The sequence below is a fragment of the Camelus bactrianus genome, chromosome 15 (assembly GCF_048773025.1).
Source record: "Camelus bactrianus isolate YW-2024 breed Bactrian camel chromosome 15, ASM4877302v1, whole genome shotgun sequence".
Lineage (NCBI taxonomy): Eukaryota > Metazoa > Chordata > Mammalia > Artiodactyla > Camelidae > Camelus > Camelus bactrianus.
Window position 1 is genome coordinate 36,558,438 of NC_133553.1, and position 14,114 is coordinate 36,572,551.

At 40.0% G+C, this 14,114-nt stretch overlaps 1 protein-coding gene across 11 annotated transcripts in view; it reads left to right on the plus strand.

Moving 5' to 3' along the window:
- Positions 1 to 14,114, plus strand: part of LTBP1 (latent transforming growth factor beta binding protein 1) — a 369,687-nt gene that overhangs the window by 338,076 nt on the left and 17,497 nt on the right. For all 11 annotated transcript variants that reach the window (XM_074378708.1, XM_074378705.1, XM_074378704.1 and 8 more), the window contains 5 exons: positions 4,155 to 4,331; positions 5,048 to 5,131; positions 5,907 to 6,035; positions 6,713 to 6,853; positions 7,828 to 7,998. In XM_074378708.1, the coding sequence (XP_074234809.1) occupies positions 4,155 to 4,331; positions 5,048 to 5,131; positions 5,907 to 6,035; positions 6,713 to 6,853; positions 7,828 to 7,998 (702 nt within the window). The remainder of the gene's footprint in view (positions 1 to 4,154; positions 4,332 to 5,047; positions 5,132 to 5,906; positions 6,036 to 6,712; positions 6,854 to 7,827; positions 7,999 to 14,114) is intronic.

Genomic DNA, 14,114 nt, shown 5'->3' on the forward strand with positions numbered 1-14,114 from the left:
GTATTGTACTTTTTACTCCTCCTCGCCTCTGTTGTACTTTAGTTTCTGGCCAATTTATTTTTATTTTTCAAGAAGTTGACTCAGATGGCACCTCCTCCAGGCAGCCTTCTGGGATAGCCTTGCCCACCCGACCCCCTCCAGGGTGGCTTACACGCCCAGCACTTGCTTTCCTAGCACTATCGTGCCCTGATTCCCCACCTGATTGACATCTTTAACAGTGGAAACTGTGTGGAAGAATCTTCTTTCAAAGTATTTTCGCTCTTGTTCTTTACATTCTAACGATCATTTTGATTTCTGTCACAAGTTGACCACTTTTCTACAGTCTTCGTTTTTATTTGCATCTCTTCGTATCCAGTCCATTCCTGTTGTCAATGCTTATTTTCTGAAAATCATCAATGGCTTTCTTCTAAGTTCCACATACACACACACGCACTTCTCATCTTCAGAGTCTTTGAATGAGAAAACTAGAGGGGGAAATGAATTTCCAAGTTCTCTTTTACTCCTTCTTGGAATATTACACTAGAATTCTCTTTCCCATAAAAGCATGAGTCGGTATAAAACATTAGTGTCTGTGGTGATTTTAAAAACAGTAAAACTTCCTGAGTAATTCTGTTGAAAGTAATTAACTGAACATTACCACAGTCACTGGGTTTTATAAATTAATGTCTTTTTCTGGACGAGGGCAGCTGTTTCATTTGGGGGCATTGTTTGCTCGCACGTATCTGCGATGTGACTCCTTGGTCACTGTCATCACTCTGTCTCAGAAGAGTATGGAGGGGATTGGCGCCTTCAGAACACATTGCAAATGCAAAGTGAAAGCAAAGGCTCATTTAGAATGCTCATGTTCACATTAACCAAAAAAATCCAGATCTCCTCACCCCAACAGCAAACCTAAGATTAGCAGGAAACAGTCCTACAAGTGAACACACACATCCTCTTCCTTCTAATGAAAGCAAGAGAGACGGTACCTACCACTCAAATCCACCCCTTCCTGTTCAGAGCACAGGAAAACGATCACCTTATTTGTGGCTTTATCACTGAACTCTGTACCAGCAGGGATTATCTGCTATCCCCTCCCCATTTGTCTCAAAGAGAAGAAGGAAGAAAAAGGGCAAAGCAAAATAAACTCTTGCTTGCTGGGATGCTAAGAAGCTAAGCCCCGTAGAAGAGGTTTGGGGAAAGCGTTAGACACAGGGATGTTGGACCCAACCTAAATATTCTCTTCCAAAAAGTGCGGATGCTGTATAACTTGCACTGTCTACTCATGGAGGTACTTTGTATATCACATGAAAAGGCACCTGTGAAAGTTTCTTCTAAAAAAGCACACATGTGAAAGGTCCCAAAACTCACTTCTTACCACTGGCCATGCCCCTGGGATTAAAATACTCACATTGCTTTTTATATGTAGACATTAAGCCAACCTCTTAATACAAGTTAAGAAATCAAATCTGGAAATGCTGGAGGAGAAGTAATATATTTCTTAGAAATCTGCAGCATGAGATATGTAGTACGACTAATCTTATAAAATCTTTAAGAAAAATAGAATTCATTCTTTTTAGATCTTGGCATCTTCTATAACTTTTGATTTGATCTTTTAAAGTTACTTTTTGATAGAAACATCCCTCCCCTGACAGCAGTGACCTCAAACTCATAGAGATTATTTTTAAAGAAATGACATGTATTTACTGATCAGAGTGTTCCCCCAATGGAAAAATGCTCTAGGAAGTTAATTATTTAAAGGTTAGGAAGATAGGGAAATTGTTGCTTTTCACAGAATGACCTTTGTGGATCAGTTTTTTTTTAAAAAAGGATTTGCATCTCTTTCCAAACAGGGATAAGGGCCTGACTAACCCTCAATTTCAGCTGTGTAAACACTGAAACTTCAAACTGCTTGGAAAGAAAATAAGAGCAAAACTTGTAACAACCAATGTAAAACCTGGATAAGACAATGGTATTGTCCCCCTTGTGCAATCACCTGTGAGTTTCCTTACAAAGAAAAACAGAAAAAAAGCAAAAATTATTTCATTCCTGTGAGTGTAAAAACCATTGCAGAAATAGTGTTTAAATGTATGTAAAGTTTTTGACTCAGAAGCCTGTCATGTCTAATGAATATGGCAGTTTTCACTGAGGTGCTGCTGTATCGTATTCCATTTTGTAATAAAAACTGTAACATACCTACAGCTTTGTCCACAAGGGGAAAAAAAAACAATTATTGAGCCCTCTTTTAACACACACTGTAAACTTGATTGGCAAAACTCTGGTTGTGTTGCTGGCTTGATTTATCTTTCTGAATGCATTCATTAATGACTAGCTATGTTTTTAGGGCAACTGAATAACATGACTGAGTGGACTTGTTCCTATTAATAAGCTGTTAATTTATTCACATGTTGAGAGAACCTTTATAAGATTTCCTACAGGGTTCATGATTGATTTAATAATAATTTTGAATATTTACTCTTAGTTTTCCCCAATGATCCCCTGTATAAGAACTTGCAGCCCCTCCTGAAGAGAATGGACTGGTTGGTGATTCGCTCCAATAGAGTGAGCAAAGCACGTGTCTCTCCTTTGCACACTGGAAAATCTAGTTGAGATGAGGGATGTGGCAGGTTTTATCCAATTTCACACACAAGGAAGTGATTTAAAACCACTTCATAACCTGCATAGGAATCAGCATTTCAGTTTTTTCCTGGACACTTATTCTAGGTTTGAATTTGTCATCAGCTATTAAAGCTAGGAGTCCAAGCTGAATTTTGTCAAAGGTAGAACAATCTGAGAATTCGCCAGAACCAAGTGAGAGGGATCTTTTATATGCTCACTGATGTTATGTCGTCTGAGAGCCATTTATACGTTGAGGCTCTGTTTGCTGCTTTGCTAGTTCTTACTGCCGTAAGAGGAAAGAAGGGGCAGTAGCTTTTCTGGTAGAATTTTATGAACTTACATTTGAAGAACACCTTTGTGCTGTACACCAGAGATTGACACATTGTAACTGACTGTACTCCAGTGAAAAAAAGAACACCTTTGTTATTTGATATATTAATCAGGTTTCCGCAGTCAGTCTGACCCTGCCAAAATAAATATATAGGAAACTGTTATGAAAAAAGCTCATTAAACTCTCCTAATAATATGACTATCTACCAACTTAAAAAAAAGGTTAGTGTTGACATTAAAGTCTTATCCTCTTTGGCAAATGTTTTCACCCTTGTCCCTTATAGCTTCTTTGGGTTAAGAATCTGTAAATAGCAGTTCTAATGAAAATATTTCATTTCATAAAATTAAAACTCAGTAACTTCTAACTGGGTCATAGGCAGCCATTTGAACTCTATAGCATTTAGTAGGGAAGAGGTTTTATCATTTTTTAAAAGCACAAACTTCTTCATATAATTCAAATATGGTGGCATTATTTTCAGTATTATCTGAAAGTAGGTGAATTTGTTTTTATCATTTGTATTTTATCATATAACCTTGTCTTTTATCACAGAGGGTTGAACTGAGTCTGTTGGAATATATATTCCTCTAGGACACACTAGACCTCGGAATAGAATCCAGCCTTGAAATTCTACCCTGAGGCTTAGCTGCCTCTTGTGATTTCATTCAAAGTCGTATATCTGCAGCAATTTTAATAGTTAGATTTCCAGTAATGAAAGACCATTTTGTAGACAGGTTACTGCAGTGTTTTTCTAGTTATCTTCTGCTTTGTGCTTTTCAGAAAAGACTAGGGGGCATGGTTGACTCAGTAACCATTGAAAGGATAGATATTTTGTGTGGCCCCCACATCTCTGGTCAGTGTTGGGGAAATTTTTCACTGATTTAAGTAGGTGTTATAGCTCAGTAAAGAATGGCCCTATGTTTGGCAAGAAAGCAGATATGGAAACTCTACTTACAGCCAGATTTACAAGAATAAAGTAATTGGTTAACGTAAAAGGAAATGGTTTTGACAGATTTACATTCTTGGGGTGGGTTAGAAATCCACCAAAATTCAGGACTCAAGTGCATTTTTATCTTGAATCCGACAGAAATGGAAAGCAGCTCTCTGTGAATGAAGGGCTGTTGGCACATCCAGTCTTTCTTACCATTATGTTTTCAGCTCCATTGTGGTACAGGTAGACCTTGGGTATCCTGTCAACACTCTTTTTTACTTTCTCCACTCTGTTTAGACTTAGAGGTGGATCAACCCACAGAAGAGAAGAAAGAATGCTACTATAATCTGAATGATGCCAGTCTTTGTGACAATGTGCTGGCCCCCAACGTCACCAAACGAGAATGCTGCTGTACCTCTGGTGCTGGGTGGGGCGACAACTGTGAGATCTTCCCCTGCCCCGTCTTGGGGACTGGTAAGAACCAGCTAAAGGGTGTGTTCACACTCGCATTTGTCCTCTGGTGTTCACGGGCCTTGGAATGTTCCCATTTGGGATATTACATTGAAGCCTTGAAATGATAGCGTCTACTGGTACCTGCCATAGTCAGACTGAGATGAGATTACCTTCAGGTGAGTTTTGCTCAGGGCTGGAACCCACACCCGTATCCTACCTCAGTATGAATCCTTAAACTTCTCGCTGTCACAGAGTATACTGTTTCTGCGACATACCATGTGATATTTTGGCATGAAGATAATTCAGTTTTATTCCATTTTTGAGTCAAAACCAATCATTTTTTGCTAACCATTATTTCTAATTAGAGCTTTCATATTTAAGATTTTGCTTGATGAGTTCTTATTAAGAATTTAAAATACTAGAAATGACAGTGTTGGAGAAATAAGTCATGAGACCCCACTGCATCCGTAAGTAAAACATGGGTTAATAATATGTGGGTGAACTAGGAAAGATTTTTAAAAATTACAAGTGAACTTATGAAGTCTTTAGATTTGTTTGCACCTAATCTGTAACTTTTGAAATTGTACTGAATTTATTTGTCTGAATTAAATGGCAAGATTTGCCTTAAAGTTCCTGAGTCTGAGAAAGGAAAACTGAAGTTAAAACACGTGCTCATGGAAGATGCTGATTTTTTTCTTTCTTTGACTTTTTTTTCCCCTTCTCTCTCCTGAAATCAGCTGAATTCACTGAAATGTGTCCTAGAGGGAAAGGTTTTGTCCCCAGTGGAGAATCCTCTTACGACGATGGCGACAACTATAAAGGTCAGAATCAAGTGGAAGTGAATTGGCAGCGTGTGTGCACATATGACATTCAAGTAACAGCATGACTTGGGCTAGGCAGAGGGTTCTTTTCAGAGGTGCTAACTGATTACAAAGCCTTGAATTCTACCATTGGAAGGAAGGCCCAGCGGGGAACGGTATATAGCTCATTCGCAGAGCGCATGCTCAGTGGTAGAGCGCATGCTCAGCACGCAAGAGTGCCAGGGTTCAATCCCCGGGGCCTCCTCCAAGCGGAAATCAATGGAAGGAAGGCCCCAATGGACTCTGGCAGAACCGTGGGTTGGGAGTTGGAACACTGTAAGTCTGTGTGATAGTGAGACTTCACTCAGTATTCTGAGTTTCTGTCTCTGGCTTTCAAAGGTTATCATGAGGATTAAGTAAGATAACACATGTAAATATATATTTATAGAAAGGCACATGCCTTATGGGTATTCTGTTCAGAGAATATTGTTGGTGCCATTAGGAAATCTACAGACTGTTTTGTCAAATATGAAGAAGCATCTCTGAAGCTGTATTTACAAATACACTTTCTCTACTAATGTTTTGGGCATTGTTCCTGAAACAGAAAAGCCTGATAGTGTTTCTCCATCTGTGAATTGTTCCTAAGTTTAAGAACTTCATATTGCTTTGTCTTTAAGACTCTTTGTGATATAAATATTATATAATATCTAACTTGAAGCCCAGTATTGGTTAGATTCTTCTCTTTAACTGAAAGATCAAAGCTGACTCCTCTATTTCTCCATTTTTGTCCCCACAGATGCAGATGAATGCCTACTTTTTGGACAAGAAATCTGCAAAAATGGCTTCTGTTTGAACACTCAGCCTGGTTACGAATGCTACTGTAAACAAGGGACATACTATGACCCCGTCAAATTGCAGTGCTTTGGTAAGTTTTAAAAGGATATAGTGTGATATGTTGTGAAAATACACAAATGGGAAGAAATAAGTAATGCTATGCATCAGAACAATTTCTTTGCATCTAAATCACGTGTTGAAAAGATCGGTAAATCTTTTATGGATCTTTTCCTTGAGCAAGATTGAAGAAAATGAAAACCCTTCATACTACTATTTGAATAGATTTCAGACAAAGAGTTAATATTCAGTGTGGAATTACACTTCAGGTGACTGGTATAACTGAAGCGTTCTCTCGGTCTGGGGAGCCTCCTGTTTCATCACTCACACCATACCACTGAAAGTCACTTTTAAATGCTGACCCAGACTTTATGCTTAAACAGAAAACCATATACCCAGGCTGAAAAACATAGCAAAAGGAAATAATTTTAAAACTGTCATAAAGAGGCATTTTATCTTAAATTTCTAAGCATATCCTGTTGTTAAATGTTTTCTTTATTTAATGTCAGCAGCATTAGAGCAATGTTATTTTTCCAATCACTGTAACTTAGCATTTTTATAGTCATGGCTGTTCTTTTTTGGATGATGTTATATAGCTAATTAAAATGTGGCAGCCCCTGGAATCTGGACTAAATTTAGCAGTGTATTAAGTCGGGTTAAGTGTATGAGGCCCAACTGATTGCTGATTTTCTTTCATTTTTTTCTCTTAAGACATAGATGAGTGTCAAGACCCCAACAGTTGTATTGACGGCCAGTGCATTAATACAGAAGGCTCTTTTAAGTGCTTCTGTGCTCACCCAATGGTCCTGGATGCTTCGGAAAAAAGATGTATCCGACCAACCGAATCACATGGTATGTTTGGATGTGAGATGCATGCCTGTGTCCAAATAAATGCCATAAGATTTTCCTTTTGACTGAAATGTGAGCTGTTGGAAAATAGAAAAATTGATTCCTTGGGTATTTTGAAATAATTAAAATGAGATGCTCAGAGGAAGAATTAAATGCATATCATCACTGTGGAGGAGATGTAATGCCCTCACATACTGGTTTAATGGGCAACAAACTACAGTGTGGCTGAACAAACAGCAGAGTTGTTCCATGCCTCAGGGTTGGTCACAGTAACCCTCAAAGTCAACGGAGGAAGATGGAAGTTCCAGGAAAAATAACTAGGTTTGCTTGACTGCACTGTAGGACACAGATGAACAGAGGGGCGGAAGCCATCCAAGTGATGGAGAGCTCTGAAGTCCATTGATGGGAACCCCTGTTCATCCCCGAGAAGGTGCTGTGTGCTGATACTTGGGTTAATTGATCAGTGTATCAGCACAGTCAGGGACTACTTCGGTTGAAATCAATTGAAAAGTAGAAAGGTTAGCACTAAGGACCCCAGGATGAAGTGTCACTAGTTCAGGGTTTTGGCAGATGAAATGGGTGGAAAAGGATGACTCCAAAAAATGTTACATAGAACGAAATGGTAGGATTTGACAGAGGAGTACATGTGAAAAATCAAAGACTGAAAGAATGAGAAGTCCATCAGGCTTATGAAGTTACAGGCAAGATAGGGGAGGGTTTTATGTAACGATGGAAGCCAAGAGGGCGGGATTTAACTGGAACAGGATGGGCAGGTTGAATTTCAGCTGATGGAATGACACCCAGTTGGAGATGACAGAGGTTTGATCCATGGAAAGACCAGGCTGGCTTCAGACTTTCACTTGGAAGTCACCCTTAGGAATGGGGATGGAAACTTTGAGACTCTCTGGCTTCCACCACAGTGTTTGTGAAATAGGAATAACAGTGCAATTGTCATGGAACCGTGTCTTCCCTTTCAGAACAAATCGAAGAAACCGATGTGTACCAAGATCTGTGCTGGGAGCATCTGAGTGATGAGTACGTGTGTAGCCGGCCCCTTGTGGGCAAGCAGACAACGTACACTGAGTGCTGCTGTCTGTATGGAGAAGCCTGGGGTATGCAGTGTGCCCTCTGCCCCATGAAAGATTCAGGTGAGCCCTTACCCAGTTCCTTCTCCTGGAGCCTTTGGAAGCAGATTCTTCTCACCTCCTTTGGAGCCTGACAGTTCTCTTATCTTATGTTCGTCAGAGGGGTGTGTGGGTGTGTTTGTATGAGTGGAAGAGCAGGATTGCATAACTGTCTGGTTCCTGGCTTACCTCCATGCCAGACCCGGTCATTCATTTTGGAAACCATCATTCCATCTCCCCCAAAGAATGATAAATGAACCAAAGAATTATAATGCATCTTAGCAGTTGGTGCCGTAGGTCTGTGGAATTTATAATTCCTGTTATTTCTTTTTTTCCTACAGTCCTTCTCAGATCTAACAGTTTCTACTTATTAGGGGTGATAGAAAACCTCCCTGGGTCAAAGCCCAAGTTTTTATGTCAACCTCTTGGTGAGAGAGATCACAGAGAGGTTAGAACAATAAAGGAAGAGAGTAGAAAGTAAGTGAAATGCATTTGAACAAATCTCCTTGACATTCAAGTTTGAGACCTGGGGTTGAACCTTTGGTCAAATGGGAAAAATGGGATAGGCTCAACTCTCAGTTTTACCCCCATTCCTTGTGGGGGCAGAGGACTGGAAGGTGCGGACTCCGGGCTCCAGGGCTGGGCTATTTGGTGACTGTTGGGTTCTGCGCTGATGGCTTTTTTTCCTTTGCACTGCAGCTCCTTACTGCTTTTTTTTTTTTTTTTTTTTTTAAGTGTTTGAAAGTGTTTGGTGTATCATTTTGTCTTTGAATATAGAATTGATTTGATAAAGCTAGAAAAATACTGTATTGGATGTAAAGTGAAGGAATTTATAAATGAACAAATTCGCAGAATAGCTGAGGGGAAGAATTGCTTGAAAAGAGGAAATACACTCATTGATGTTCAATTAGAATGCAGTTTTCAAGTTACTTAAGTTGGCTATTTAGCTTGGACATAACTTAAAACCAATGGAGCAGAAAAAAAAAATAATTTGAAATATTATCAAAGGAAAAGGAACAGCACAGGATAAAGAGCAAAGACATAAAGATACAGATGGTAATGATGGTAGCTCAGAAATGGAAAGAGGGCAGATTCTGCAGCCAGGCAGGCTGGGTCTGGAATTCAGAACTGCCCCCAGCAGCTGCCTGAGTCAGAGGGGAAAAATAATCTCACTCAGTGCAGCTCATTTGTAAGACAGAGGTGTATGTCTTGTTGGATTGTTGGGAGGATGTGGGTAGAGCAGGAACACAAGGAGTGAGGTATACACAAGGAGAGGAAGGCGAAATCTGAAGGAAGCAGATACAAGAGGGCTTGAGTCATCTTCTCATGATCCTCGAATACCTCAAACCTTTCTACTTACGTAGTTCTTATTGTTTAATTTTTTTAAAATATATACTCCTTCTGAAGAATTAATCAAAGACGTTATGTTCCCCTCTCCCTACCTGCCCTATCACAAGGGAATTCCACTCACTAAAGATGTTCACTCTTACCAGTTTGTTTTTTCATCCAAGCCTTTTTTCTACACATTGTTATTATATATTTATATTTAAGAGAATATTTAAAGCTGAAGTCCGTATCATTGATCTAAGGCACACTTTGTTTTTTGTTTTACTCATTAGCATCTCTGAAATTGGGGCTGTCTTATAACTGATAGCGTCTATCAATGGCCACAAGCCCTTTTTCCACTTACATCAGGACATATTTTACCCTCTAGGGCATCTTAGAACCAATGAAAGATGGTTAAGTTTTAAATGGCTGTGCAGACCCTGTTTTAAAGATACACAGGCATACCTTGGAGATATTATGGATTCAGTTCCAGACCACTACGTAAAGCAAGTATTGCAATAAAGCAAGTCACCCGAGTCGTTTTGGTTTCCCACAGCATACAAAAGTTATATTTACATTGTACTGTAGTCTGTTAAGAGTGTGCAATAGCATTGTGTCTTAAAAAACCAATGTCCATACTGTAATTTAAAAATATTTGTACTGCTCAAAAACGCTAGCCTTCACCTGAGGCTTCAGCAGGTTGTCATTTGCTGGTGGAGGGTCCTGCTTCGTTGTTCATGGCTGCTGACTGATCAGGTTGATGGTTGCTGGAGGTGGGGTGACTGTGACAGTTTCTTAAAATATGACAGCAGTGAAGTTTGCCACCTCAAATGATTCTTCTTTTGCAAAGCAATGCTGTTTAATAGCATTTTACCCATGGTAGAACTTCCTTCAAAATTAAAGTCAGTCCTCTCAAACCCTGCCACTGCTTTATCAACTGAGTTTATGTATATTCTAAATCCTTTGTTTCACCAGTCAACTAAGCTTGCCAACTAGTTAGGCTATTGAGGTGTCTGTAAAGGACCCCAGGGTTCCAGGGAACACATGTTGAAAACCACTGTTCTGTTTCCATTAGACTATAGGAAGTAGTTAACCCAGAAGGAGTATTTCTTTTATACCCCTAAAATTACGGACCTCCAGCTAGTCTTAGGGGTACTCTACTCTGAATCCAGGGGGAAGTCCACAGCCAAGTTAAACAGTTTTTCCAGAGGCCCTGTGATTAGCTGGCATTTCCTTGCTTAGTACCTGATACTTTGCTCATGCCAAACCATCGCCCGCCGAGCGCTCTCCGCTGGCGTACAGCAAGTGAGAGAGTCAGAGCAGGGGGCGTGGCACAGGGGCTCTGGAACCAGGTTGCCTGGGTGTGAATCCTAGTTTGGCAACTTCTTAGCTACATAACCTTGTTCCTTTGTCTCCCCGTGCCTCAGTTTCCTCAAATGAAACTAAAGTCACCTGCCTCACAGGGTTGTAAGAATTAAATAAGTGAATGTATGAACATATGGCCTAGCCCTAGACACTTGGTAAGCATTCAGAAGATTTTAGCACCGAATGCTGTAGCTGCTAGGTGACTCAGATCAAATACATTTTCAGACAAAACTGAAATCCAAGGTTCTTATAAAATACACAGTTACCTAATAGCATCTGAACATGAATTAAGGATTAAAGGATAGACAAACGCAGAAATAACTGTCCTCATACAAAACTTTCCCTTCTAGACCACTGCTTCATACACATTAATGGGCACATCAGTTACCTGGTGATCTTATCAAAAAACCAAATTCTGGTTCTAGGTGGTGGGGGGTCGAGGTGGGCAGAATTCTGCATTCCTAGCAAGTCCCAAGGTGATGCAGCAGCTGCTGGTCTTCAGACCACAACTGGCAAGATTCTAGAGACACCTAACAGCATTCAGCCTGATTATGTTAAAAACCGGCTTTAATGCCGTTATTAATTTTTCAAAGAGGAAGCAAAGAACGTGTGAATTTTAAAACTGATTTGCTCATAATTTCTGCCAGTGAACCTTTTCAATGCTGCTGTTCAGCGATATGTGCTCTTTGAGAAAGGACCACATTGTCTGTTTATTAATGAAAGCATTGGATGCACCCCAGCCGGTCAGGCACTGAACCTTCCAGCTTCTCTAGGAGTGCAGCGCTGCTTTGGGGAACAATTAGTTACTGATGGAAACAGTGCTGGAGGAATTTGAGGAATAAATCGCAGCACTTGTCATCAGCTTTGAGCATTAAAGTGCAGTGTAAAGTAAAGCTTTGGCTCCGCAACAGGCTTTCGCACGTCTGGTCCAATAGGTCACGGGCACTAACTCTTGCTAAGGCAGCAGTTGCACCTGAGACCACTGGTAGTTGGAGGCGGTGAGAACGGCTCCTTCAGTAGTGTTCTCTGAAGTCAGGTGGCAACTCACAGACTGGTACCACATGGAGGGGAAGCGAGTGGAGGGAGATGGATCGTGTCGGAGTAATGTTACACGAGGAGAACTGCCTAGTTGTACAACTCAGTGTAGTTTGGGGGCTGCTCAGGGTCCCATCTGAATTCTCAGCTAAAGTCTGGGAGGCCAGACACCAGGCGTGGAGAGAAGATTTCAGGTGGCTGCGGGCGGTGCTAGCAGCAGGGAGTTGGTCGCAGTGGCCGCGTGTTGACAGCTTCCCCCTCCTCGACCTCTGGACTTTCTCTTATTCCTGCCCTGGCCTCTCTTCCTCTCCAACCCCTCTCGATACCCTCTCATCTTGCCCGTTCTTAAAATGTATTCTTTTCTTGGGGTGAGGAGGCTGAACTGCTTTGGAAGGACCCCCTTGTATTCATATTATGAACAAGGGAGGGTAGTCATTGTTTGATCTTTCTGGAAATTTTCAGTGCCATGCTAGAAGGAAATTCTAGGGGTAGGAGCACTCTAAAAGCTGGACTTCACTGGAAATAACGAGTTCTTCTGACTAGTGAAAAATGAAGCTAGCTGACATGTGTATAGTGTAGAACCAGGCACTGTTCAAAGTGCTTTCCATCCATTAAGATATTTAATTCTGCAGGCCGTCCTGTGAGGTGGGTGTATAATTACCTCCTTTTGGGTGGAGAGGAACTGAGACACAGAAGGTTACATTACCTGCCCGGGTCAGATACCAGGAAGTGGCAGGTGCAAATCCAGGCTCCCTGGCTCCAGCGTCTGTATTCTCAACTTCAGTCCTTGTTCTACCCATGGTCTCAAAGCACATCTTCGATGAATATTATCCCTTAGAATATAAAAGTAGCAAAGTGAAAAAATCTGAGATTTTTTTTTCAATTTCCTCATGCATTGTGTGCTTAGAGAAGAAAGAAACTGCAGCCTTAGAGCCAGGCAGAAAGCCAAGTTAGAAGTGCAGTCTCGTCCCCTCTGTATCACAGCCGAGCACAGTGGAGGGCATAATAGGTAACAGTATATACTTGATGAATTAATGGATTAAAGCAAGTCAGTGATTTTCAGTAAGTTAAACTCCTGGTGATGCCTATCACTGATCTCAAATGAATTTTTCATGTTGTCATTTATTGCTGCTCTTAAAAGTATAAACTTTAATTTTCTGGAAAAAGATACCTCTGGATTATAAGATACATAGGATGCTATTATCTCATGGAAATAAAAAACCTATTGACCTGCAAATGAAAGAAAATTAGACACATTTGAACACTGGAATCTAAAGTATCCAGGATCCCAGTGTCTATGGTTATCTTGTTAAAATAAGCAGAGTTCTGTTAAGTCAATTATTGAAATAATTAGACTTATTGTGAGAAAACTGAACATTAAGAGTTGGTAAAGTCTTGATCTAAAACTGAAGTTCAGAAATTTTGACGGGAGAGTGTGTGTTGCGAGAGGGCCACCTATTGGTTGATATAATGTATTGCATCGCAGGTGTCAACCTCTGAAGTACTCTTCATGAAGGTCAGGCATAGAAAGGTGAGTGGAGTTTAAAAAAAAATCTCCAAGGAAACTGAAATGCCACAAAAGAAACTGGCAAATGTTTAAAAAGTCTTATAAAACACTTCTGTTGATAAAAATGCAGAGGCATGGGTTTTCTCAGTTTTGCTGTAAGAGCAGTTTGAAGATACAGATTTGATTCAAAAATTCTGGTTCTAGGAATACAGATTATCCTCGTGCTTGAGTGCCAAGAAGGGAAAGAATCATCTCTACAGCATAAGAAAAATTTGGAATCAATCCTGTCAGTAGAGAATTGTATAGATCATGATACAGATTTATGTCTGAATTTTTTTTAAGTCAAAAACATGTTTAGTAAACTTAGATGCAAGGTGCTGTTAGGGGTAAGAACCATGTCTAAAATGCAGTCTAAATTATTTCTAGTTTATCTGTTTTCAGTTCCAGTTAAATTATTTGCGTATTCCTTCATTTCATTATTTGCTTGAAACACCTACTATGTAATATCTAGGCAGTAAATTTTAGAACATACAGTTTGTATGTACAATTCTGTAGAACATAATACACAATTATGTTGTATTGCTAAATTAGAAGTTCATTCCCCAATATTTTCTTATTTAAATGTTCAAATGATATCCTTACTTAATAAATTCATCATTTTCTGTGACAGAATTTTTAGTGCTTCCTAATAACTTATTTACCTTCCTGTTTTTTCATATGGTTTCTCAAGAGTGAACGAATCTGGAATCTGTGTTTGAACAGTTGAGCTAGTGATTTCTCCCATGTCCATGCATGGCTCCTACACGTTCCCAAAGGTCTCAGGGTAAGAAGTTGCATAATACGCTTGGAGGTGTGAAGGAAGACAGGGATTTGACTTGTGGACTAAACTTGAAAAAATATTGTAATT